Source organism: Hypanus sabinus, chromosome 11, assembly GCF_030144855.1.
Source record: "Hypanus sabinus isolate sHypSab1 chromosome 11, sHypSab1.hap1, whole genome shotgun sequence".
Lineage (NCBI taxonomy): Eukaryota > Metazoa > Chordata > Chondrichthyes > Myliobatiformes > Dasyatidae > Hypanus > Hypanus sabinus.
In genome coordinates, this window is record NC_082716.1 from 48,266,208 (window position 1) to 48,292,530 (window position 26,323).

The window sequence follows — 26,323 nt, forward strand, 5'->3', positions numbered from 1 at the left end:
TATTTATTGTTTATTTATTTATTATTATTTCTTTTTTTTCTTTGTATTTGCTGTTTCCTTACTTTTGCACACTGGTTGTCCACCCTATTGGGTGTGGTATTTCATTGATTTTATTATGGTTATTGGACTTATTGAGTACGCCTGCAAAAACAAAACACACCTCAGGGTTGTGTATGGTGACATATATGTACTTTGATAATAAGTTTACTTTGACTTTGAAACCATATTAAGAACTTTGGAGGGCCTTCCTTCTGCATGTACATCAATATATACCTCTTGTTGGCTTTCTCTATTGGACAGAATGGAAATATACAAGGATGATGATAATAGTGGGGTCAAAGATACAGATCATAAATGCAACTAGTTTTCAAGACATTCTTGCAGTATAGCAGATGGCCAAAGTATTGTGACAAAGGCTTTGGACTGTTATTTGGAACTGTTGTGTCTTTGTAAATTCCTGTGCTTTGGTTGTTCCCAAGAGGTCAATTGAGTTAGCTTTTGTTGCATGCTATGATACTTTTTGATACTGAATATTTTGTAATGCTTTTACAGTACAGTTGGCATCTGGGATAACTGCACTTCTACGATTTGGAAAAAATGTTTTCTTTCTAGGTTCATTAGTGAATGAGATATTTTAATGATTGTCAAATAATTTGCTTGTTGCTGCTGCAATTTATTTCAGATTTATTTCATGAATTACCAGTTTCAGAGATGGCAATTGGCTCACATCTCCAGATCAAAGGAGGGGTGCAACCTCCTGATTAGTACTCCAGTAATAACCACAACACTTCCTACGTGCATCATAAATACCAATGTAGAAATACTTTAAAAACAAGTTTGGACTAATATTAAAGGCACTTACATGTGGCACAGGCAGGTTTGTAGAGTAAGCTAAATTTAATATATCTGAATCATGTTTTATATCTTCTCTTGAGACAATTGAGCCAGCAAAGTCTGAAATGGTATTTTCATTTGCGTCAATCTGGAAAAAAATGTGTTATTTTCAAATTAAATGAGCATTTACTACCATATCTTCAGCAAAAGTTTTTTAAAAACTATTTTTCATTTACTCTCAATTATTTCTACAAATTCCAATAGTTCGTAAGGATATTAACAAATGTAAAAAGACCAATGAAATATCTATATAACATTTATACTAAAATATAGTTCCCTTGATAAAGACATCAACTTATTATTCAGAGGTGATCAGTATGGTCACATGTATGGACAAAATATTCTCATTAGCATATGCAGGTGACAATATACTGTACATGTAGAGACATTATTATGCCTCTAATAAGCTTTCTTATTTGATTTTGTTTCTATACATCTCAATGCTCATGTCATTTGTGTTGATTAAATATGACAATCATTCAAGTCTTTAAAGAAATTATATTCAGTTGAATTGCCTATGTATCAATAACAATGTTATGAACCTTAGTTGTATTTTATTTTAAAAAAAGGATTCCCATGTAACAGTGAGCCAAAGCATAGCATGTTATTAATCTGGGGCACGCAAAGCTATACTGACTCCTTACATAGTACACAAGAATTCATTTTTAACCAAAAGCAATAATAGAATTACAGTCAACCTCTGTTAGAAGAAGGCAAACTAGCTCAACCCGATTCTTGCTTCTGATCCATTCTGAAGCTACCTATAAAGATATTGAGTGAAACGTGCTTCATATCACGTCTGAGAACTACTTCTACAGTGCCATGGATGCAGAAAAATGGGGTAAGATTCTACAGAATATATACTAACTGGTGTACTGCAGGGTTTTGTAGAGAGGCAGGAGATCTTCTTGAAACTTTTTAGCACAGCTGGACATCATTCACCCCATCGTGTCTGTGTATACTTTTGAAAAAAATCTGCATAATAAGCTCAGCTTTTCAGCTCTTCTCTGCATTCCAACCAGCCTTGCAGTATTCTTTTTTCTTTACAACTATGTGTAGGATCTTCATTTGAGTATTACCATACCTATTTCATCATTAATCCAGATGGCCCATTCTAAACTAAAATGATTTGATACATAAAAAAAGAAAATCTCATCTAGTTCTTTTGCTAATGTTCTTGAATCTATATCGCCTGGTTACTAATCATTCTATCATAGTAAATAGTTTTTTTAAACCAAGTTCTCTCAGAAATTCCTTAAGAAAGAGAAAATCATTTCTCCTTGTTTTGTGCTTCATTCTGATAGATACCCAGTGCATCTACACTCTCCTAAATTGTCAAATCTGGATTTGAGCACTAATTGACTTAAGGCCTTAACAGTTATTGGCAAACAGTTATTAGACTTTTTGGCTTCCTATTAAGTCAAGAACACTGCTTGTTTGATAAAGAACTATTAACTTGCCCTGCCTCCTCTCAACATTCTACACGTGAAGCGCTATATGGTTTTGTCATGGTGCCACGTCTTTCATCAATTTTATACTCCTGCGTTCTTCTCCATAGTCCTTTTCAAAATAGATCAATTACAGAATTGATGACATATCTATACAAATCCTATGAAATGCATGATTATTGGTTTCCCTCAATAGCGACATTGCAAATTCCAAAGACAGCAACAAAAGCATCTAATATGAAGACCATGCTGTTTTACAAAATCACATACAAACCTACCATAGCAGCTTAATTACAGGATGAGTGATTATCACACACAACATAAACACAAACACATTGTGTCTAATGGCAAAAAAAAATTTCAGTATAATTCATGGACCTATGTAAAATGAATTTGCTCATTTTCTAACTTCTGCGCTCAAATGTATAACTCAGACTTCTTAAAGATGAGAAATCCATATTACTAATTTACTTTTTATATTATTTTGCAATAAAATATTCAGCTATATCAACCCATATTAGATTTAAATCAAATACATTTGTTGAAAACCTGTGGCATAACACACAAAAAAAAACATTTATATTGAGGAAAAAAATTTATACTTCTACTGTAAAATAAATAAATTTAGTGCTTTTTTTTGCTGAGTTTCCAAGAGCCTGAGATCGCTTCAAATTATGACGTTATCAAATGGTTACATTTCACGAGCAACATTGGTGCTTACCACCATTGGTTTGCAGATGCCAAGGCGGACCTTGCCAGGTGGAGCGTCTTTCAAAGCCTGAACAGCTTCAGCCAAAGCAGTATTCTCTAGATTTTGGTCATTGACAAAGATGAGCTGATCACCAGGTAGCACCCTGCCATCACATTCAGCAACCCCACCAACCACCAAAGAGCGGATAACAATAACAGTGCGTGTGGGATCTAAAGGATCCTGCAGAGGGAGCCAGAGACCATAAGAAGTAGATTAGATTAGACAAAGAAAGATCCGTAGCTAGTTTAGACAAAGGTATGCAGCACATAAACCTATCACATTCATTAATCCCAAAAGCATTTAAATTATGATATAACTTTTAATCCAGAAATATTACTTGGAAACATACTATTTTCCAGAGGTTTAGTTTGAATTTTCTCTGAAAATGTCAACCAACATTTACTAATCAAAGTTAAACAGCTTTAAAGAAAATACGTGCAAAACTGAGATGCCACTTTATTTGAACAGTGTTAATGAAAGACAACGCAGTGCAATTTGCCTTTAACCATAACGCAACATTGTTTTAAAAACTTTTTTTTTAAAGGATAGATGGGGATGGGGAAGGGGAAGGGGAAGGGGAAGTACACAGTTGTCAGCTTCCTCCCATTCACCACTACAATCAATCTGAAAGACCAGAACAGCAATGTCCAAGTGACTTTGTACATCACACACAAGGAAAATTATGTAAAGCTGAGAATGAACTATAAAATTCTATTTCAAAATTTATTCATTAAGATTTCTGAGTTGCAAAATAATGGAGATTAAAGTTAATAAATCAGCTGAAGCAAATCCCCGCTGGCTGCAAACTCTGACCATGAAGCAACCACAGCAAAGGATGTGAAGAAGTATGGCCCTGCCTATTCTGGATCCATGCCCTGTCTTGCAGTAAAAGTTGCCTGCTTTAAAAAGAAGCAATGCCAGAGGATGAAAGCAAATCCTCATGAAAACTTAGAGAGAATTGATTGACAAAGTATACTGTGGTCAGAATTCCATCCTCCCCCCACCCCCCCAAACCAACAGTAGTATAAAGTTATAGAGTTACTGACCAGTCATGACTGAAATTGGCATTGGTATATTTGACAATATAATACACAGTGAAAAACAGAATTATCAATTAAAATAATTCAAACGCATTCTTAAATACTCACATTACTCCACATAAGACATAAGCACACCATTCTTTAAAAATTATTATTTTTATAATATTTATGTTCTTGAATATTCTTCATTTATAATATTTTTGCTCTTGAATATGCTTCATTTATACATAGTGAAACAGCAAAAAATGCCAAAGGACATTTAACTCTACCACATGATTGCTGACAAATCCAAGCTGGCAACGTAAAAATACACACACACACACACACACACACACCTGGAGGAAATGGGTGGTGGGGGGGGGGGTCATTTTTTCCCAGTCTTGACAAAGGCTCTCAGCCTGAAACAGCTACTGTTTACTCTTTTCCATAGATGAAGGCTGGCCTGCTGAGTTCTTCGAGGATTTTGTGTATATTGCTTGGATTTCCAGGATCTGCAGATCTTCCCTTACTTGTGACTGGCAATGTAACAGACCACAAGTCATAGAAAAAAGGTGTTTTTCGGAATAGAGAAATATTGAATAGCAGGCATTCCACAGAGCCTCATGCTAGAATCACTGTGTTTTTTAAAACATTTATTACTTGTGTAGGCTTGTGACTGCAAGCCTGAATTTCACTTTTCGTGAACATCACAAAACTCAGCAGTACTGTGAAGAGGATATTGATATAGTGTAGCAGATTCTCAAAAGGTTGGTGGAATGGGCATGGCAGCTGAATTTTAAGACAGGCAAATATGAGTGATGTATTTTTGGAGGAAGAATGAGGAGACACAGTTTAGAATAACAAACTTAATTCTAAAGGATGTTGAAGAGCGGAGGAACCTGGTGGCATTTACATATAAATCAGTATAAGTGGCAGAGGCTGGTTGTGAAAGTGGGTATAAGGCATACAGAATTCTTCACTTTATCATGAATCCAAATCCCTTAGCCCATCATGTCCATGCCAGACATCCAGAATCCACCTATACTAATCTCATTTTCCAGCCATTATTCTGCCCACAATACCAACACATCAACATTGTACTGTACGGGCATGCAGTATAAAAGCAGGGAAATCAAGCTGAACTTTGATCAAATTCTGATCTGGCCTCAGCTAGAATGTTGCTTTCACATAAGCAGGATGCAAAGGTATTAGAAAGAGGTTCGGAAAGAAGTACAAGAACAGCTCCTGAGGTAAGGGACAACAAAGATGTAAGAGGCTAGGACTTTTTCTTGTTAAGGATGAGGGGAAATTTGATACAAGTAGATGAAGTAGTGAAAAGTCTAGAGAGGATAGAAGGAGATTGTACTCATTCAACAGAGGGGTCAGCAACTAGAGATCATGGGTATACAATAAGGAGGAAGATAATTAAGAGTGAAATTAGGAACCTTGTGATCTGGAATACACTTCAAGCAGATGTGGTGGAGTTAAAATCCACCATCCAGCAAGAAAATGGATAAATAAATTGTGAAGTAAAATTTGAAGGACAACACAAACATGGCTAGTAAACTAGTGGAAATGGTTGGGTGGAGACCGTACAAAATGAAGGGCTAAAAGGCTGTTTTTTGTTCCATAACCATTCTACAATTTTATACTCTGCAATTTGTTAATCAATCAGCCTCGTGATTTTTTTTAAAACATTGGCTTCCCCAATGAGTAATGCTAATAAATGAATGTTTACTCAAAAATAATTCAATAAAATGTATTTTTCATTTTCTTTTACTTTCTATCATATAATATCTCCAACTAAGAGAAGATTTTCTGTCAGGATTTTGCTGTTATGAAAAAAATCAGAATGAAGTGGCAAGGCAGATTCACAAAGTGGTTAATAATACCAAAGATGGTCTGCAACAACTATCTGATCAAATTTCCCATCTGGGAAGAGCACATGCCCTTCATTCCAAACCACTCTATATGATGAAAGCTGACACTGGCAACCTGCCAAATGTAGCATAGAAGTATCTTGCTACTTTATAACGCTCAGTGTTTCAGATCCAGTGGCTTGCAGGTATTGTTAAATTCTGAGATACATCATGTTGATGATCTGAGAGATAACATTTTTACTCTATAAAGACTTCTGTGCAAATAAACTGGGGCAGCACAATAGCGTAGCAGTTATCACATTTGTACATTCACCCTGTAACCGCATGGGTTTCCTCCAGGTGCTCTGGTTTCCTCCCCAATTCCAAAGACATCAGGTTAGTGGGTTAATTAGTCACAAAGGTGTAAATTGGATGGCATGGGTTTGTTGGGCCAGAAGGTCCTGTTACTGTGCTGTATCTCTAAATAAATAAAATAAACCGGGAAATACAATAGGGTAAAACAATTCTTATGCAAATCACAATCTACAAAAACTGGACATGTCAATGGCACAACACATTGTGCTGCCTGGTGTAGATTTTCATGCATTACCAAGCTGCAGCTTTGTTTTTCCCAATTCAGCAACAACAGTTTGTCCACATGAACTTTTAAACACACTTTCAGCCAGGTGGATTCTATGAGAGCAACATCACCTCCTTCTCAAGCTGCTCATCAATAATCTTGCACTGAACATTATGCCATTCAACTCAGGACTTTCAAAACTATAAACTAATTTCCACATTACTGCTGAAAGGCCTGCAGCAACAAAACAAGTGATTGGTTCAAAGTGGAGAAACTGTTATAAAACCAAAAATCAAGGGGATATTAAAAATTGAACAAACTCACAGATCAAATGCTACAGAATATTCTAGAAAGGACAGGTGACGAATTTACATGACTTTCACTTGGGCTCACCTATGTTCATTACTTCATATTTTACTCATTTTGTATAATACAAGAGCAGGCCTGAGTCCCTGCTAATCACTAGTTCCAATTCTGTGCTCCACAGCTCAGAATTGCCAAATAATGGGAACAGTTTTGGAAACCTGTGGACAACTGGTTAAAAAGACTTATGATCAGTTCATACTCGGACTGATTTCATGACCATAACAGGATAATAGTCAATCAGAAAAAGCATATTGAAGCCTCACTGTAATTTTTTTTTGTCAGTCGAAATACTAGAATTTCATTGTACTTTGATGCCACAAACAAAAATTGTTCAAACTTTCAATCCAATATTTGGACTAAAAGTTGACAATGCTTAAAAATCACTGTTAGAAGTTATTTCTAACACCAAATTTTTGCTGTAAACATAAAGCATGATCTTAATGTTCACAGTAAAAGTATTGAAAAACTTTTAAGTCACTGCAGTTAATTTTTTTCTTCTCTCTCTGTGCACAAAATGGTGCTTTTCAGATAAACTAAATTCCATCAATGATATGAACTGTAATTATCCTTCCTTCAACTGAGTTACTGACTTTGAAATGCACATTCAACATGTCAACATATTTGCCCAGAATTTGATGGAGAAAGAAAAGAGTTTAGCATTTCCAGTTATAAGCGAGTAAAATAACAGTGAAACCTGAGGCAAAGAAAGTGTGAGAGAGTTGCAGATCTGCAGAAAATGCAGAATGATGTGTGCAGCTAACTGACGATAAGACCATAAATATAGAAGTGGAATTAGGCCATTCAGTCCATTGAGTCTTTTATTTGAGAACACCAACATAATGTTTAAAGAAATTACTGCACTTAAACAAATCAAAATTACTACGGAGAGGTACAAAGTTAAACTTAATGATGCAAGGATCCCTTTAATGATAAGATTTATGTTTCTAGCATGTCACTCAGTCTTTCAGCTCAGACTGAGAACAATTGGAACTGTAAAGTCTCATGCCAGCAGTTAGCAATTATGCTCACAATTTTCTAACATCTTGGCTCTTTCTAAAAGGTTTTTCTCTTTTACCCCTTTGTGCTTCTCACAATCTGCTCTTTCCTCACTTTCCTACTAATTTGCTTTTAATGCACCCTGCTTCTTCCCTTTCCTATTTCTCTCTCCTTAAATGTCAGGCGTTAAAATTTCTTGCTGTCATTGTTTAGCAAGTTCCAGATGCTCTATTATTGCCCACCCTTCCAGCAATCTGTGTTACAAAAAATAACTGGAGGTGAAGAATGAACTCAGAAATTCACCATCATATGTGCAATCCGGGAAATTCCATCCGTTAACAATTACTGATTGCACCTCCCATTACTGACTTTAAAGCCCAAGGTAAAACAATTGAAAAATCAAAGCAGTCTGTTGTAATTGTACAACAAAGTGCTTTAGAAATTGTCAAAGTAGTAAACACGTATCAGGCTACAATCTATTGAAAATTCATTAGAGTAGTTCTGGTTCTGCAATAATTCTCAAGAGTGAGAATTTTCTAAAACAGTGAAGAAGTTTCTAAAAAAATATTTTTAATAAGGCTTGCAAATATTTTTTACATGTTTCTTTCAGGTAATGTAATACTATCATGCAGCTGGAAAATAAGAAAGGAAAGTACATAAGTTCCATAAGACAGCTGGTGTCAATCACCGTCTCCAGGGTCTGGAGAAAATATCTGTTTACAGAAAGGCAGCATTTCATCTGGCAACATGCAGTTACATGCAAAGTTCATCTGTATTAAAAGAAAGACATATTCTGTGGCAAAATAGAATACAAAATTGATCGGTTATGCCTTACCTACACTGATTAGGTGTGCTGCAACAACTTAATATTTCCAGGCTTTTATGCATAAACCATGCTGATTATTGTGAAAAATGTTCCACATCTCTTCAGTTAATTCTTTAACGTTTTGCTAATAAATATTCTTGCAGGATCTTTAATAAAATTTATGGCAAATATAACTTAGAAAATGTGTAGCTCGGGTGGTTGATGGTTGGGTTGAGTTGTTCTCCGATCTTTGCAAACTTTTTGTCACCATATGAGGTTCCTGAACAAATTCTACAGTTCCTGAACAACATCCGCATAGGTGATGGCAAACCAATGATCTCTTCGGCCATTACCTATCTGTTCACTTCCATTAATCTTATCCGAGGAAAGAAACTCTAATAGAACTACTCACCAATGAAGAACCAAATGATGAGAGACCAAGCAAAGGTAGCATATGCAGACTGGTAGAATTCTGCTAATGTGCCTACTTTAATTTTAACAGCACACTTTACAAATAGCTGAAAGGGACATCAATGGGCTTGCCCATCTCCAGGTTCATAATGGAAGCCATCATGCAAAAGTTAGAAAAAACAGCGTCGCCACTAATAATCGCTAAAATTTGGGTCCATTACATCAATGATACCTTTGTTCTAGTAAAACACAGTGAAACTGAAAGAACTTATAAACTAGGCAATGATGTGTTCTATGATATTAAGTTCACGATGGAAACAGAAACCGAGGGGAAAGTGGTGTTCTTGGATGTGCTTGTCAGTAGAAACACAGACAGAACTTTAGAAACATCTGTTTATCATACGGGAACACATACAGATCAGGTCCTAAACTATCATAGTAACAATCTAAATTCACACAACAGCAGTATCAAAACTTTGTTTCATAGATCAGAGACACACTGAGGAGAAACATCTCTTCAAAGTATTGACACGAAATGGATAGCCACATAACTTCATATGAAGATGCCTACGAGGTCAACAATGCAACATCCAGGAAGCGACCAAACGGGTTGTCCTTCCATACATTCAAAATATCTTGGAAATGACAGCCTGACTGCTCCAAGAACACAGAATTTCAGTCATGCACAAACCAACAGCAACGTTGAGGAGAGTACTCTGCAGACTCAAAGAACAAACCAACCTATTTGACAAGACCAAAATCCAATGCGGGGACCACAGCAAACTAGGAGAAAACTATCCACAAAGATCCATGAACATCAACTGGCTGTAAAGCAGCATGACCAACTCTCCCTTGTCACTACCCAGGAAGATCGAGAGCGGCACAAATTCAACTGGGCATCAGTGAGTCATGGCGCAAGCAATCATGCAGCATGCAAGAAAATTCCTAGAACCACGGTTTTCCACCAACAATTCTATAAACAGACATGTAGACTTCAATCCCATTTATAAATCAATGGAGGAAAAATTCCAGACAATGCACACAGGTCGTCATGCAACCAATCAGAGAGTCGACCCTCTCCCTACGTCACAATTGAGTTACTGCAATGACGACCATTCAACTGATTGATAAACATGTAAGAGCCAAGCATTCGAAGAACACACCACAAATGAACAGCGCGCTTCATATGGTGAGAAATTAGTTGCAAATGGATTGCCCAGATTGGAGAACAACTCAACGAAACCAATTATAGCAGATGTTCAGTAGCAATTCAAATGAAAATGAATCAAATCTGTAACTTCGCATGATGGGTTATTTTCTTTTCCTAAATAGATACTGAGCTCTTCATGTTTTTAAATGTCTTTATTGCAAATGTGAAGAAATGTCTGAAAGGCCAAACATAACACCCCAACATAGTTGCAACAAAAAAATAGATTTTAATGGCAAAAATTTTAATTTTCTTTTTAAAATAATTGAATCAACAAAGTGACTAAGTCGAGCTGTGCAGCTTGCCTCATCACTATGATCAAGCTGCAAATATTTAACAATGTAAACATTTAGGAATATAACAGATTAAATAAACATCAAAAATATTCATGTATCATCCTTAAGTCATATGCCTGCCATTCTGATATATCATTATGGTCAAATGTCTGAATAGAGAGATAAAAGTATAGGCAAAAACTTTCAATATCAATCTTGAATTGATACCAGATTTTAAAATAATTTTATACGGCATTGTTAACATATAAGAATGTATTTCTTGCAACAGGGAAAGTTTTAGATGTTTCAATAAAGCTGTCAACATATTAGCTCATTTTGTGACAGTGACTGAAGTCTATCCAGTTAATAAATTATTGTAAAACAATGTGACCTTTGCAAATCATTAACTATTTTGGCAATAATACAAAGGGATCTTGCATTAAAAATGACATCTTTCTCATTGCAATTGCAGTAAGTTCTGTATGTTTTTAAATTAAACCGTTTCTTAATTTCCAGATGTTTTTAATTTTGTAGTACTTAGACCAGAACAAAAGGGAAAATGTATATGTTCTTGTTATGGTTTGTTTGAATCCATTCAGAATTTTGTATCTTATACAATAGTTAAATGTTTGCATAATATTAAAATACTTATAAAAATAAAAGTCTCAAAAAAGATAACAGATGTCCCAGTATAGGTATTTCTTGATTGAAAACTGACAATTTTTTCAACATTTCATTGCAGTTTTGCCCTATTCACTTCATTTGAAGACTTTTAGTGTAGGTTAACAGCAGAGATAACAAGTCATTCACTGTCAAATTCATAACAGGAAATTAATGATTAGTTTTACCAGCTTGTCATAGAGATTTACCGTACAGAAACAGGCCCTTTGGCCCACCACACTTAGGCCAACCATAATTCTCATGTAGGACCATCGACATATTACTTCATAAAACTCTCCTGAACACATTTCATAAATTCTGCCCCATCTAATCCTATTGCACTAAGCTGATTCTATCTAATATTAGGGAAGTTAAGATATTACAACCTTATAATTCTCACATCTCTTTACATAATCCTATAATTCCTAGTCACTATGCGGGGGGGGGGGGGGGGGTTACAGTATAATGGCATCATAGTGATTGCCTAGCTTTTATTTCAAAGTTTTGCTGGGCATTCCCCAGAGGATATCCACATTCAATGATCTTCCTCCTCCCTCTTCAATACTGCAAATCCCTTTCCTCTCCTAACTCAACCTCTCTCACACCAGAAGAATTAATATGCAGAACATGAGCTACTGGTCCTCAATTGCATAATCGCTATAGCATCACAATCCAGTGGTGCCCATCTATGCTGAGTTCACATGCCTTACCTGGGAGGCTTCTTGCATTAAATTAATGCACTTTAGCCCATCAGACCTTTCATGTTCCTCTTCCTGCCCTGACTGGACTGCCTATTGGATGTGCTTGTATCTAATACACTGCCATTTTCAGTCCTTTCTCTCTGTTAGACTAGTTTACACCCTACCAAAGTGAACCTAACCACAAGAACATTGGTCCCACTCCAGTTCAGGTGCAACCTATCTTTCATGTATCAGTCACCTCAGCTTCATAAAAGATCTCAATGGTCCAAGTGGCTGAAGGCAGCACTAGCTCTTTAGCCACATGTTCTTTTGCCTTATCTGCCTATCACTACTCTGGCTAGCACATGGATCACATAGGGCATGAGGATCATATGCAAGCTAACAAGTCACAACTGATAAGGGATGCATTCTGAAATCCAACTCTGATTCACTGTTGATTGTTGTTAAATTGCAGATCAACTTTAGACCCTCAGATATATTGGACCAGAAATTCAAAGATGCATTGTTGTGTAATGCCATTCCACACACAACAACCAATTAAGAATTACTTTAAGTGTCCCTGAGGTTTAAGTGGTCCATACAGCTTCAACAGCCTTCACTTATTGGTGGAATGCACAAAGAAAATCTGTTAAATTAGGGTTTGCAGGGTAGAAGATAATTGTCCAGGGTGTCAGTCAGTGGAGGGGGTAGGGTTTGCTCCAGAGTCTGTTTAATCTGCAGATTGTGATGTTGGAGAGGGCCTACATCCAGTTTGTGGTGATGATTGGAATGGGGTGTCACAGAAGATGAGGCAGGGGTAGTGTTACAAGATTGGATCAGAAGACCATAAGATATAGGAGCAGAATTAGGCTATTTGGCCTATCGTCAGGCCTGCTATTTCATCACAGTTGATTCATTATCCCTCCAAAACCCATTCTCCTGTCTTCTTCCCATAACCTTTGACATCCTTATTCATTAAGAACCTATCAAGCTCCACTTTAAATATACTCAGTGACTTGGCCTCCACAGCCATCTGTGGCAATGAATTCCATAGATTCATCAGCCTCTGGCTAAATAAATTATTTCTCATCTCTGTTCTAAACAGGAAACATCTCCAAATCCACTGGCATTCCTGGCATCATTCTTGTGAACCTCCTCTGGACCTTCTGCAATGCTAGCACAATTGGTCCAAAACTGCTCAGAATACTCCAAATGTGGTCTGACCAATGCCTTATAAAGCCTCAGAATTACATCCTTGCTTTCATCTTCTAGCTCTTCTCAAAATAAACACTAACATTGCATTTACCTTCCTTACCCGCTAGAGCTTTGACCAATGACCAATATGAACATCAGAAATTTGAAAAAGGGGGATTTCACTCAGGTCCACTGCCCAAGTAGGAAAAGGCAGCAGCAGATTGCGGCAGAGTAATTAAGCTATGACCAGCGACTAATCCACGTTTGGGATTGATAAGCAAGAGCAAATTAAAAGAAGGCGCAGCAAGCACAGAGGCCATTGTTGGATGGACAGAGTCAGAGTGGTGATCTTGAGGCTTCAACTCTTCGAGGCTTCTGCGAAAAGAAACTTCAGTCACAGTAAACAAAGAAAAGCTGTAGATTAAATTTGTCTCCTCTTCTGCTCTTTACATCTGCTCAGTTAGGACGGTAGAGATGCCAGACAGGATAGTTGAACGCTCCGCTTGTGGGATGTGGGAACGCAGGGAAACCTCAGGTACCCTGACAACTACAACAGCGAGAAGTGCATCCAACTGCAGCTTCTAACAATCCAGGTTAAGGGGTTAGAGCTGGAAACAGATGAACTCCAGATCATTCGGAAGGCTGAAAGGGTGATAGATAGGACATATAGAGAGACAGCTAAACCCAAGGAGCAGGACACGGGAAAATAGGTGACAGGAAGGGGAAAGGAGTTATGGAACTAATACAGAGTACTCCTGTGGCCATCCCCTCAATGTCAGGTATATTATTTTAGATACTGTTGGGGGTGGGGTGGAGGGGAGAGGGAGATGACCAAACAGAGAAAAGTGACAGAGTTCAGGTCTCTGGCACAGTCTGGCTCTGTGGCTCAGAAGGGAAGGGGAGAAGAGATGACCTGTGGTGATAGGGGATTTGTTAGTTAGGGGAACGAACAGGAGGTTCTGTGGGCGAGAACGAGATTCCGAGATGGTATGATGCCTTCCGGGTGCCAGGGTCCAGGACATTTCAGACTGAGTCCTCAGCATACATAAGTGGGAGGGTGAACAATGGCAATTGGTAGGACGAGTGACGAGGTTCTGCAAAGGGAATTCAAAGAGTTAGAAACTAAATTAAGGGCCAGGACCTTCAGGATTGCTACCTATGCCACGTGTTAGTGAGACCACAACTAGGAAGATTATACAGATAACACGTGGCTAAGGAATTGGTATAGGAGGGTGGGCATAAGATTTTTTGATCATTGGGGTCTCTTCCAGGAAAGGTGGGACCTGTACAGAAAGGACAGTTTGCACTTGAACTGGAGGGGGACTAATATCCAACTGAAAGGTTTGCTAATGTTGCACAGTGGGATTTAAACTAGAGTTGTAAGGGGTTGGAAACCAGAGTGCCAGAACAGTAACTGGAGAGTTTGCAGAGGCAGATGCTGGCAAGAACTCAAGACAAAGTCAAGAATAAAAAGGTTGAGCATGGTGAGACTAGTGGCCTGAGCTGTGTACATTCAAATGCAAGAAGTATCGTAGGTAAGGCAGATGAACTCAGGGCATGGATCATCAATTAGAATTACAATGTCGTAGCCATTAGTGAATCTTGGTTGCTGGAGAGACAAGACTCAATATCCGGGGTTTCCATTGTTTTAGACTTTATAGAGTGTGAGGAATTAAAGGGGACGGGGTGGCGTTACCAGTCTGGGAAAATGTCCTGGCAGTGTGCCATCGGGACAGACTGCAGAACTCGTCTGGTGAGGCGTTATGGGTAGAACTGAAAATAAGGAAGGTATAACCATGTTAATGGGACTATATTATAGATCATCCAACAGCCCTAGGGATTGAGAGGAACAAATTTGTACAAAGATCACAGCCCATTGCAAGAAACATAAGGTTGTTATAATAGGTGATTTTAACATTCCACATATTGACTGGGAATCCCATACTGTAAAAGGACTAGAAGAGATAGAGTTTGTCAAATGTGCTCAGGAAAGTTTCCTTCATCAGTATGTAGAAGTCCCAATGAAAGAGCATGCGATACAGGATCTGCTATTAGGGAATGAGACCGGGCAGGTGACAGAGGTTTGTGTGGGAAACACTTTGCATCTAGTGACCACAACGCCATTAGTTCCAAACTAAATATGTGAAAAGATAGGTCTGGTCCGCTGGTTGTGATTTTAAACTGGAGAAAGGTCGATTTTGATGGTATCAGAAATGATCTGGCAAGTGTGGATTGGGAGAGGCTGCATTCTGGCAAAAGTGCATTTGGAAAGTGGGAGGCCTTCAAAAATGTACAAAGAGTACAAAGCTTCCATGAGCCTATCAGAATAAAAGGTAAAAGAGAACAAGTGTTGGGAACCTCGGTTTTCAAGAGATATTGAGACCCTGGTTAAGAGAAAAAAAGGAGGTGCATAGCAAGCATAGGCAAGTAGGAACAAATGAGGTCCTTATGGAGTACAAGAAATACAAGAGAACAGTCAAGAAAGAAATCAGAAATGCTAAAAGGCATGAAATTGTTCTGGCAGACAAGGTGAAGGAAAATCCTAAGTTACTAAGAAAGTGGATGAAGGCAAGACAGTGATGTTGTCTACATGAACTTTAGTCAGGCATGTGACAAGGTCCTACATGGGAGGCTGGCCAAGAAGGTTCAGGCACTTCGCATTCAATATGCGGTAGTAAATTGGACCACACTTTGGCTTTGTGGGAGAAGCCAGAGAGTGGTAGTAGAGGATTGGATCTCAGGCCTGTGACTAGAGTTGTGCCGCAGGGATCAGTGCTGGGTCCTTTATTGTTTGTCGTATACTTCAATGATCTGGATGATAATGTGTTAATTGGGTCCGCAAAATCTGTAGATGACACCAAGATCAGGTGTGTAGTGGACGGTAAGTAAGGCTATCATGGCTTGCAGAAGCAGCTACATCAGCTGGAAAATTGCAGATGGTAGCTCTGTGGAATGAGCTTCCAGTAGAAGTGGTAGAGGCAGGTTTGATTTCGTCATTTAAAAAAAATTGGATAGGTATATGAACAGGAAAGCAATGGAGGGTTATGGGCTGAGTGCAAGTAGGTGGGGCTAGGTGAGGGTAAGCGTTCGGAATGGACTAGAAGGGTCGAGAAGGCCTGTTTCCGTGCTGTAATTGTTATATGTTATAAGGACTCCTAAATTTCTTTGCAACTCTATTTTCTGGATTTTCTTAACGTTTAGTCTGTTCCTTCCACCAAAGTGCATGACCATATACTTCCCTGTACTATAATTCCACCTGCCACTTCTTTGCCCGTTCTCCACATCTGCCTAAGTGCTTCTGTAAACTCCTTGCTTCCTCAAAACTATGTGCTGCTCCATTTATCTCTATCATCGCAAACTTGGCCACAAAGCCATCAGATCCATGGATATAGTTGGGGTATGCAACATGAGGGAGGGCATACAATTAATTAGAAAAGAACAAAGGGTTACTCACCAAAGTAAACGATGTGGAACTTTTTCTGTAATGATGAAGCAGACCTCACAATTCTTGTGACAATCTGCTTCTGTACAAATGTCCCAAACTATCACCCAGCCTCCCATGTGTTCAATTCATTTAAGTTGCAACCAGATATGCACTTAACTAAGTACATCTGTGCAAAGACACCTTAAATGTACAAATAACTTAGAAGGAAGTCCATGACATCTTAAAACATGCAATGAATCTTTAATTTTTTCTTTGTAACTGAATATTTTTAATTGAAATTGAATCATGTGAAGCACAGATAAATAGCACTATGTAATCCAATTTCTTGGCATTTTTTCTACAATTAACTAAAAGCAGATGTGAGAAATCAAATCCTCTCCCCAAGAATGGAAAAAAGATCTTGGCTTAATATTTAACAACCCAGTGACACTTGACATTCTGGGATTTTGGACAACTCAGCTGGTTAGAATCAAATTTGTATTATTTGAAGTTTAAGATGAAAACCAATATCTTTCACATCTAATCAGTTTTATCTAATACATTACCTGCAAGATTCAATGAAAACATTGGTATGGGTCACAGATCTCTATCCCAGAAAATCTAAGTATTAAAATAACTATCCACAGAAACCAGAGAAAGATAACAATATCTTATCTTTTCTTTCGATTCTTAGATTGCTTCTATTGCCCTTTGTGACACAACATGTATTTGCTAATTCTAATTCTAACAAGTAAGTTTTCCTTATGATTTTGCTTTTCATTTGCAGCCTCAGATTTAAGACACAAGAATAGTGTATGAGATTAGGATCTTCTGGCATTATCACAAAAAAATCTTCTTACAATGTCAATGCACCATCCATTAATAGTACAATGCAAGCATTATAAATATAATTAATGACCTTCCTCTAAGTCAACTCATTTATGTCAGTATTCAAATTTGGCAGATTGCTAAACAATGGAAAACATTGCTGCATAATATTTTTGATGAACACCTTTGAATGCAAACAATTCAAAGAACAGTAACTTACATGTTCCCTTTTCACAAATAGGACACACACCGCAGGTGATGCATATGCAGCTCACTTTGTGTCGCATTAATGGGTTCTGCATAATGGACTAAGACACCAGTGAGCTTGTTCTTAAGTTGCTGAAGATCCACTATATGTAGAAACCTAATGAGGCTAAGTAGCAAAATGCTTAATTTTTGATTAATTTCTTTGAAAATTCAGGGAGACTCTCAGTGGCTAATGGGTGGCACAGATTCTCATCTAGTAGAGCTGCTGCCATTGCTCTCTATGTGGAGTTTTTATGTCCTCCAGGTGAATGCATGGCTTTCATCTGAACATTCCAATTTCCTTCCACATGCTAAACGCATATGGGTTGGTAGGTTAATTGGCCACTGTAAATTACCCCTTATGTGTAGATCAGTAATTGAATCTGGGGGTGTTGTTGAGAGTGTGGGGGAAATGAGAAATGAGACTCATGTAGAATTAGTGTCTATGGGTGTCTGATTGGTGAGGTGAAAGGCCCACTTCTCTATTGTTCCTCTCTATATCTCCATTTTGAGAATTGTCATGGAGAATAAAAGAAATCCATAATAATAGCTATGGAAGATCATTAAAAAGTGCTGAACATCATGTGAGACATTGCTTCAGGAATAGCAAATAAAAAGGAGATTGTTTAATCAAGTTAAATTGAACAAAGATACAATAATGTATTTGGGTATTTTTATCTGATGCGACAAATAAATTAACCGATGTTTACTGAAGCTGAACCATAACCTCCCTGTTCATAAAGTCCAGTCCCTAGCTAATGAAGGCCAGCAACCCATACATTTTTATCACCACCCTAGCTTCCTGTGCTGCCACTTTCAGTAAGTCATGGATGTATGCCAAGGACCCGCTGTTCCAGAATAATCCTTGGAGCCTTTTATTCTATCTGTCCTACTGTAATAGCCCTCCCAATATGCTTGGCCTTGCAGACATGATTAAATGTCATCTTCCAATTCTCTGTCCATTTTATAAACTTATCAAAATATTCCTCAACTTAAGACTATCCCAGTCATCATCAACATAGCCAATCTTGACATCATCTCCAACCTTACTAATCATAACACCTACAGCACACACAAAATGCTGGAGGGTTTCAGGCCGAAGCCTTTCGGCAGGACTGGTGGGAAAAAAAGCTGAGGAGTAGATTTGAAAGGTGGGGTATGGGAAGAGACAAATGCCAGGCAACAGGTGAAACTTGCAGGGGGAGGGATGAAGCAAAGAGCTAGGTAGTTGATAGGTGAAAGAGACAGAAGGCTATGGAAGAAAGCTATGGGGGGGGGGGGTAGAAACAGCAGAGGGCAAAGAGGTAACATGAGAGAGGGACAAGGGGATGGGAAATGGAAAAGGGGAGAGGGGACACTACTGGAAGTTTGAGAAATCGATGTTCACGCCATCAGGTTGGAGGCTACCCAAACGGAATACAAGGTGTTGTTCCTCCAACCTAAGTGTGGCCTTATCCCAACAATGGAGGAGGCCGTAGACTGATATGTCAGAATGGGAATGGGAAGTGGAATTAAAATGGGTGGCCACTGGGAGATCCCGCTGGTTCTGGCAAACGGAGCATAGATGCTCAGTGAAGCAGTCTCCCAATCTACATTGGGTCTCATCAATATGCAAGGGGCCACACCAGAAGCACCAAACACAGTATGTGATTCCAACAGACTCACAGGTGAAATGCTGCCTCACTTGGAAGGGCTGTTTGGAACCCTGAATGGTATTGAGAGAGGAGGTGTAGCACTTGTTCTGCTTACAAGGATAAATGCCAGGAGGGTGATCGGTGGGGAGGGGAAATGGACAAGGGAATCACGTAGGGAGAGATCCCTGTGGAAAGTAGAAAATAAGGGGGAGGGAAAGACATGTTTGGTGGTGGGATCCAGTTGGAGGTGGCAGAAGTTTCAGAGAATTATGTGCTGGATGCAGAGGTTGGTGGGGTAGTAGGTGAGGACAAGAGGAACCCCATCCCTGGTAGCGTAGCAGGAGGATGGGATAAAAGCAGACATGCACGAAATGGAAGAGATGCAGTTGAGGGCAGCATTGATGGTGAGGGAAGGGAAGCCCCTTTCTTTGAAAAAGGAGGACATCTTCTTTGCTCTAGAATGAAAAGCCTCATCCCGAGAGCAGATGCTGTGGAGACGGAGAAATTGAAAGAAGAGGATGGCAGTTTTACAAGTAGCAAGGTGGGACAAAGTACGGTCCAGGTAGCTGTGAGAGTTTATAATAGACATTAGTGGATAAGCTGTCTCTGGAGATAGAAACAGTGAGATCGAGAAAGGGAAAGGAAGTGTCAGAAATGGACCAGGTGAAATTGAGGGCAGGGTGGAAGTTGGAGGCAAAGTGAACATAACACCGACAGTCATATTGAAACCAATAATATACAGCGGATTTCAGTTAATTGAGACACATCATGATCAATTAAACAGCTGCCGCAAACAGCTGAAGTTTCATGGAAATAGTTAAAAAGGTATTAAAAAAAACAAATTACCATTTAACTTGGTAACAAATTATGTATTTAGATGAAATACAGAACAAAGTAGAATACTATCAAGACCAGTACAGTACAATAAAATTGTCTATTAGTTCTTAAAGTTATTGTCAGAATTCATCCAGTGTATGCTGCTATTTTTTGAGTGACTACAAATGAACAAAATCAGCTCAGTGACCTAGTGCAAATATCTTCATACTGCCTTCATACAATGTTTTTTTTAGCCTCCAAATCTTCATTTTCATTGTAGCATTCCAGATGATTGTCAATACCTTCAACTTCAGCTGCTAATTTGTTGACTGAGTGAAATCTTTTCTTTTTGCTCTCAGCCATTTATGGCATCTCCAAGCCTGAATGCTTGAAACCACAGTGAGCAGTTCTGAATTGTCTTACTATCAGTGACGAGAATCACTGCATTTTGAACACAAACATAAATGACACTATTTAAATGGCTCAGAAGGGTAGGGAAGGGAAGAGGAAAGCAGTAGTTATAGGGGACTCTATAGTTAGAGGGTTCAGACAGACGATTCTGTGGATGCAGGAAAGAAACTCGGATGGTAGTTTGCCTTCCAGGTGCCAGGGTCCAGGATGTTTCAAATCACGTCCAAGATATCCTGCAGTGGGAGGGAGAACAGCCAGAGGTCGTGGTACATATTGGTACCAATTACATAGGTAGGAAAAGCAAAGAGGTCCTGAAAAAAGACTACAGGGAGTAGGAAGGAAGTTGAGAAACAGGACTGCAAAGTAGAAATCTCGGGATTACTACCTGTGCCACGCGACAGTGAGTACAGGAATAGAATGAGGTGGAGGATAAATGTGTGGCTGCGGGGCTGGAGCAGGGGGCAGGCATTCAGATTTCTGGATCATTGGGACCTCTTTTGGGGCAAATGTGACCTGTACAAAAAGGACGGGTTGCACTTGAATCCCAGGAGGACCAATATCCTGGCGGGGAGGTTTGCTAAGTCTAAACTAGACTGGAGTGAGTCTAAACTAGAATTGTTGGGGGGGGTGGGAACTGAACTGAAGAGACTGGGGAAGAGGAGGTTAGCTCACAAATAGAGAAAACCTGTAGACAGTGCAAGACAGAGGATAGGCAGGTGATAGAGAAGGGACACGCTCAGACCGAAGGCTTGAGATGTGTCTATTTTAACACAAGGAATATTGTGAACAAAGCAGATAAGCTTAAAGCATGGATCAGTACTTGGAGATAAGATGTGGTGGCCATTACAGAGAATTGGATGGCTCAGGGACAGGAATCGGTTCTTCAAGTGCCGGGTTTTAGATCTTTCAGAAAGGACAGGAAGGGAGGCAACAGAGGTGGACCTGTGGCACTGTTGATCAGAGATAGTGCCACAGTTGCAGAAAAGGTGGACACCATGGAGGGATTGTCTATGGAGTCTCTGTGGGTGGAGGTTAGGAACAGGAAGGGGTCAATAACTTTACTGGGTGTTTTTTATAGGCCGCCCAATAGTAACAGGGATATCAAGGAGCAGATAAGAAAACAGATCCTGGAAAGGTGTAATAATAACAGAGTTGTTGTGATGGGAGATTTTAATTTCCCAAATATTGATTGGCATCTCCCTAGAGCAAGGGGTTTAGATGGGGTGGAGTTCATTGGGTGTGCTCAGGAAGGTTTCCTGACACAAGATGCAGATAAGCCAACAAGAGGAGAGGCTGTACTTGATTTGGGTTTAGGAAATGAACCTGGTCAGGTGTCAGATCTCTCAGTGGGAGAGCATTTTGGAGATAGTGATCATAATTCTATCTCCTTTACAATAGCATTGGAGAGAGAAAGGAACAGACAAGTTAGAAAAGCATTTAATTGGAGTAAGGGGAATTACTATGCTATCAAGCAGGAAATTGGAGGCTTAAATTGGAAACAGATGTTTTTCAGGGAAAAATACAGAAGAAATGTGGCAAATATTCATGGGATATTTGTGTAGAGTTCTGTTTAGGAATGTTTCAATGAGACAAAGTTATGGTAGGGTACAGGAACCATGGTGTACAAAGACTGTAATAAATCTAGTCAAGAAGAAAAGAAAAGCTTACAAAAGGTTCAGAGAGCTAGGTAATGTTAGAAATCTAGAAGATTATAAGGCTAATAGGAAGGAGCTTAAGAAGGAAATTAGGAGAGCCATAAGGGGCCATGAGAAGGCGGCATGCAGGATTAAGGAAAACCTCAAGGCATTCTACAAGAATGTGAAGAGCAAGAGGATAAGATGTAAAAGAATAGGACCTATCAAGTGTGACAGTGGGAAAGTGTGTATGGAACCGGAGGAATTAGCAGAGGTACTTAATGAATACTTCAGTATTCACTATGGAAAAGGATCTTAATGATTGTAGTGATCACTTGCAGCAGACTGAAGAGCTGAGCATGTAGATATTAAGAAAGAGGATGTGCTGGAGCTTTTGGAAAACATCAAGTTGGATAAGTCACCGGGACCAGACGAAATGTACCCCAGACTATGGTGGGAGGCGAGATAGGAGATTGCTGAGCCTCTGGCGATGATCTTTGCATCATCAACGGGGACGCATCAATGGCCTCAGTGGAGTCCATTAAAAACTACATTGACAGTGACTGCCGTGCACACTTGTGCACATTCTGTTCCCTCTTTGAAGAGGTCAGTCAAATTAGCCAGACAGGATTCCCTCAAACAAATGAGTTAACCCTTCTCATTAGGATGACAAGAATGAAGGTGGGACCGCTAAAGGATAAAGAGGGTAACATATGCCTGGAAGTGGAGGAGGTTAGGGAGGTCCTAAGTGAGTACTTTGCTTCAGTATTCACAAGTGAAAAGGATCTTGATTAGGATGAGATCGAAGTAGAGCGGGCCTGTGTGCTGGACAATGTGGAGATTAAGGAAGAAGTAGTGCGGGATCTTCTTAAAAACATTAAGATTGATAAAACCCCAGGACCGGATATGATACACCCCAGGTTGTTGTGGGAATTGAGAGAAGAGATTGCAGGAGCATTAGTTACGATCTTTGAATCCTCTTTGGCTGCAGGGGAAGTGCCAGAGGACTGGAGAATGGCAAATGTAGTTTCCTTGTTTAAAAAAGGTAATAGGGAGAAACCTGGGAACTATAGACCGGTGAGTCTTACGTCGATGGTCTGCAAACTACTGGAAAGGATTCTTAAGGATAGGATCTATGAGCACTTGGAGAAGTACAATCTACTCATGGATAGCCAGCATGGTTTTGTGAAGGGAAGATCGTGCCTCACAAGCCTGATTGAGTTTTTTGATGAGGTAAAAAAAGAAATTGTTGACGGTAGGACAGTGGTTGTGGTCTACATGGACTTTAGCAAAGCATTTGACAAGGCCCCTCATGAGAGACTCATCCAGGAAGTCATGAGGCATTGGATAAGTGGAACCTTGGCTGTTTGAATAAAAAATTGGCTTAAAGGAAGAAAGCAGAGGGTAGTTGTGGAAGGAAAGTATTCTGCTTGGAGGTCAGTGACTAGTGGAGTGCTGCAGGGTTCTGTCCAGGGACCCCTGCTATTTGTGATTTTTATAAATGACCTGGATGTAGAGGCAGAAGGATGGGTGAGTAAGTTTGCGGATGACTCGAAGATTGGAGGAGTTGTGGATGGAGCTGCAGGTGGTCGAAGGTTACAAGAGGATATAGACAGCAGCAGAGTTGGGCAGAACAATGGCAGATGGAGTTCAATCCGGACAAGTGTGAGGTGATGCATTTTGGAAGGACAAACCAGAAGACTGAGTACAGGATTAATGGTCAGTTACTTAAGAGTATGGATGAACAAAGGGACCTTGGGGTTCAAATCCATACATCCCTCAAGGTCGCTGCACAGGTTGATAGGGTAGTTAAGAAGGCCTGTGGGTTGCTAGGCTTCATTAACAGGGGGATTGAGTTCAAGAGTAGAGAGGTCATGTTGCTACTCTACAAATCTCTGGTGAGACCCCACTTAAGAGTATTGTGTTCAATTCTGATCACCTCATTATAGGAAGGATATGGAAGCTATGGAGAGGGTTCAGAGGAGATTTACCAGGATGTTGCCTGGATTGGAGAACAAGTCATATGAAGCAAGGTGAGCAGAGCTGGGATTTTTCTCTTTGAAGTGTAGAAAAATGAGAGGGCACTTGATAGGGGTCTACAAGATTGTGAGAGGCATAGATAGGGTGGATAGTCAGTACCTGTTTCCCAGGGCACCAATAGCAAACACCAGAGGGCACATGTACAAAATTAAGGGAGGGAAGTTTAGGGGAGACATCAGGGGTAAGTTTTTTTACATAGAGGGGTGTGAGTACCTGGAATGACTTGCCAGGGATGGTGGTGGAGGCTAAAACATTAGGGGTATTTAAGAGCCTCTTGGACAGGCACATGGATGAAAGAAAAATAGAAGGTTATGGGGTAGTGTGGGTTTAGTACATTTTTTTTAAGGATTATATGGGTTGGCACAACATGGAGGGCTGAAGGGTCTGTCCTGTGCCGTAGTGTTCTATGGTTCTATTCTGGAAGCGGTCACTGCATGGCACATCAATGGCATGAATGAAATTTAGCACGAGGTAATTCATGTCAAAATATCATCAGGAACAGACTTATCCACATGGCCACACATCTTCTGAAAAGCTGTGAGCATGAACAGATCATGTGAAAGGTAGGTAACCCATTAACAAACCAACAGAAGGTGGCTGAGTCAAAGCCACCTTCTGAAAAATCTGAAAAATATATATCTGAAATATATCTGAAAAATTGATTGCTTCTCTTTCCTGAGATGCGGGGCAGTCTTCTGAGTGTTTACATTTCCTGTTTTAGTTTCACATTTCCAGCATCTGCAGTGTTTTTATTTTCATTTAGCAGTGAGTGCTGTTCACTGGTAGAGTTGACAAGATCATCCAACACTTTGCTAATGATCAAGAACACTAATAAGCAACAAATGGTCTATCAGATTGTGTTTGCTGTTTGTGCGCATGGACATAGGCAGGAAATGCATTACTTTAAATTGGCCATGCTAAAACTGTCGTGGAACACTTTATACAAGGACAGCAGAACATAACAAATTCAAGCAGGAATGCAGGACCCTTGGACCACGTCTGCCACTTAAGAACATGGCAAGGTTCACTAGTAAGCAAGGCTAGTTAGACCATAAAACCATAAAACTCAAATTAGGCCACTCAGCCCATCAATTCTGTGCTACCATTCCATCATGGCTGATTTATTATCCCTCTCAACCCTATTTTCCTGCCTTCTCACTGCGACCCTTGAAGCCAAGCCTAACCAAAAAGCTATCAACCTCTGCTGTACATAGATTTAATGACTTGGTCTCCACAGTCACTTGTGGCAATGAATTCCACAGATTCACCACCCTCTGGTGTCACGTGGGGGGTTAGTTTACTTGCTATTCAAGAGCTGCTTCTGCTGTGCCGGTTACCGATTGGTCTGTTTGAAGGATGCAGCAGCTCTTTCCCATTGGCTATCCTGTGTCTCATGGCATCAATGTTCAGCTTCAGGCACCTTAGGGGTATAAAAATAGCACGTGCAAGAGGCTTGGTCTCTTTTCTTCCTCTACAAGTGCCCACACAATTTTAATTCTGTAGTTGTGTAACTTAAAGGGACTTAGATGTTTGGTTAAATATTTCACTGTTTGTAAATAAATAATTAATGTGCTTATTTGCAATCAGTGTCTTCTGTCTCACTTACCAAACCTATGAACTGCTTCCTCGTAACATCTGGCTAAAGAAATTCCCTCTCATCTCTGTTCTAAATGGGCGTCCCTCTATTCTGAAGATGTGCCCTCTGGTCCTAGACTCACTACAAGAAACATCCACGCTATCAAAGACTGCAACAGTCAACAGGTTGCGATGAGATTCTTCCCCCCTCCCCTTCATTTTCCTATACTCCCGTGATTCCAGGCCCAGAGCCATCAAACATTCCTAATACATTAACATTGTTGACATTGAAAAGGCACGGTCCCAATACCGACGTTGGCAGAACACCACTAGTCACCAGCAGTCAAACAGAGCAGGCCCCCTTTATTCCAAACTCTTTGCCTCCTGCCAGACAGCCAATTCTCTCCCCATCCTAGTATCTCTCCTGTAATACCCATTCTTGTTAAGAGCCTCATGTGCGGCACCTTGTCAATGGTCTTCGGAAAATCCAAATTAATAACATCCACTGATTCTCCATTGTCTATACTGCCTGTTCCTCAAAGAATCCCAATAGATTTGTCAGGCAAAATT

The 26,323-nt window shown here is 39.5% G+C and overlaps 1 protein-coding gene across 9 annotated transcripts in view; it reads right to left on the reverse strand.

Annotated features, from left to right (window-relative positions):
• The window catches only part of LOC132401931 (inaD-like protein), a 299,063-nt gene that overhangs the window by 206,713 nt on the left and 66,027 nt on the right, over positions 1–26,323 (reverse strand). For 8 of the 9 annotated variants that reach the window (XM_059984281.1, XM_059984284.1, XM_059984283.1 and 5 more), the window contains exons 19-20: positions 3,064–3,273; positions 863–982 (exon numbers count right to left, since the gene is read on the reverse strand). In XM_059984281.1, the coding sequence (XP_059840264.1) occupies positions 863–982; positions 3,064–3,273 (330 nt within the window). The remainder of the gene's footprint in view (positions 1–862; positions 983–3,063; positions 3,274–26,323) is intronic. The other variant, XM_059984287.1, reaches the window with a different exon arrangement.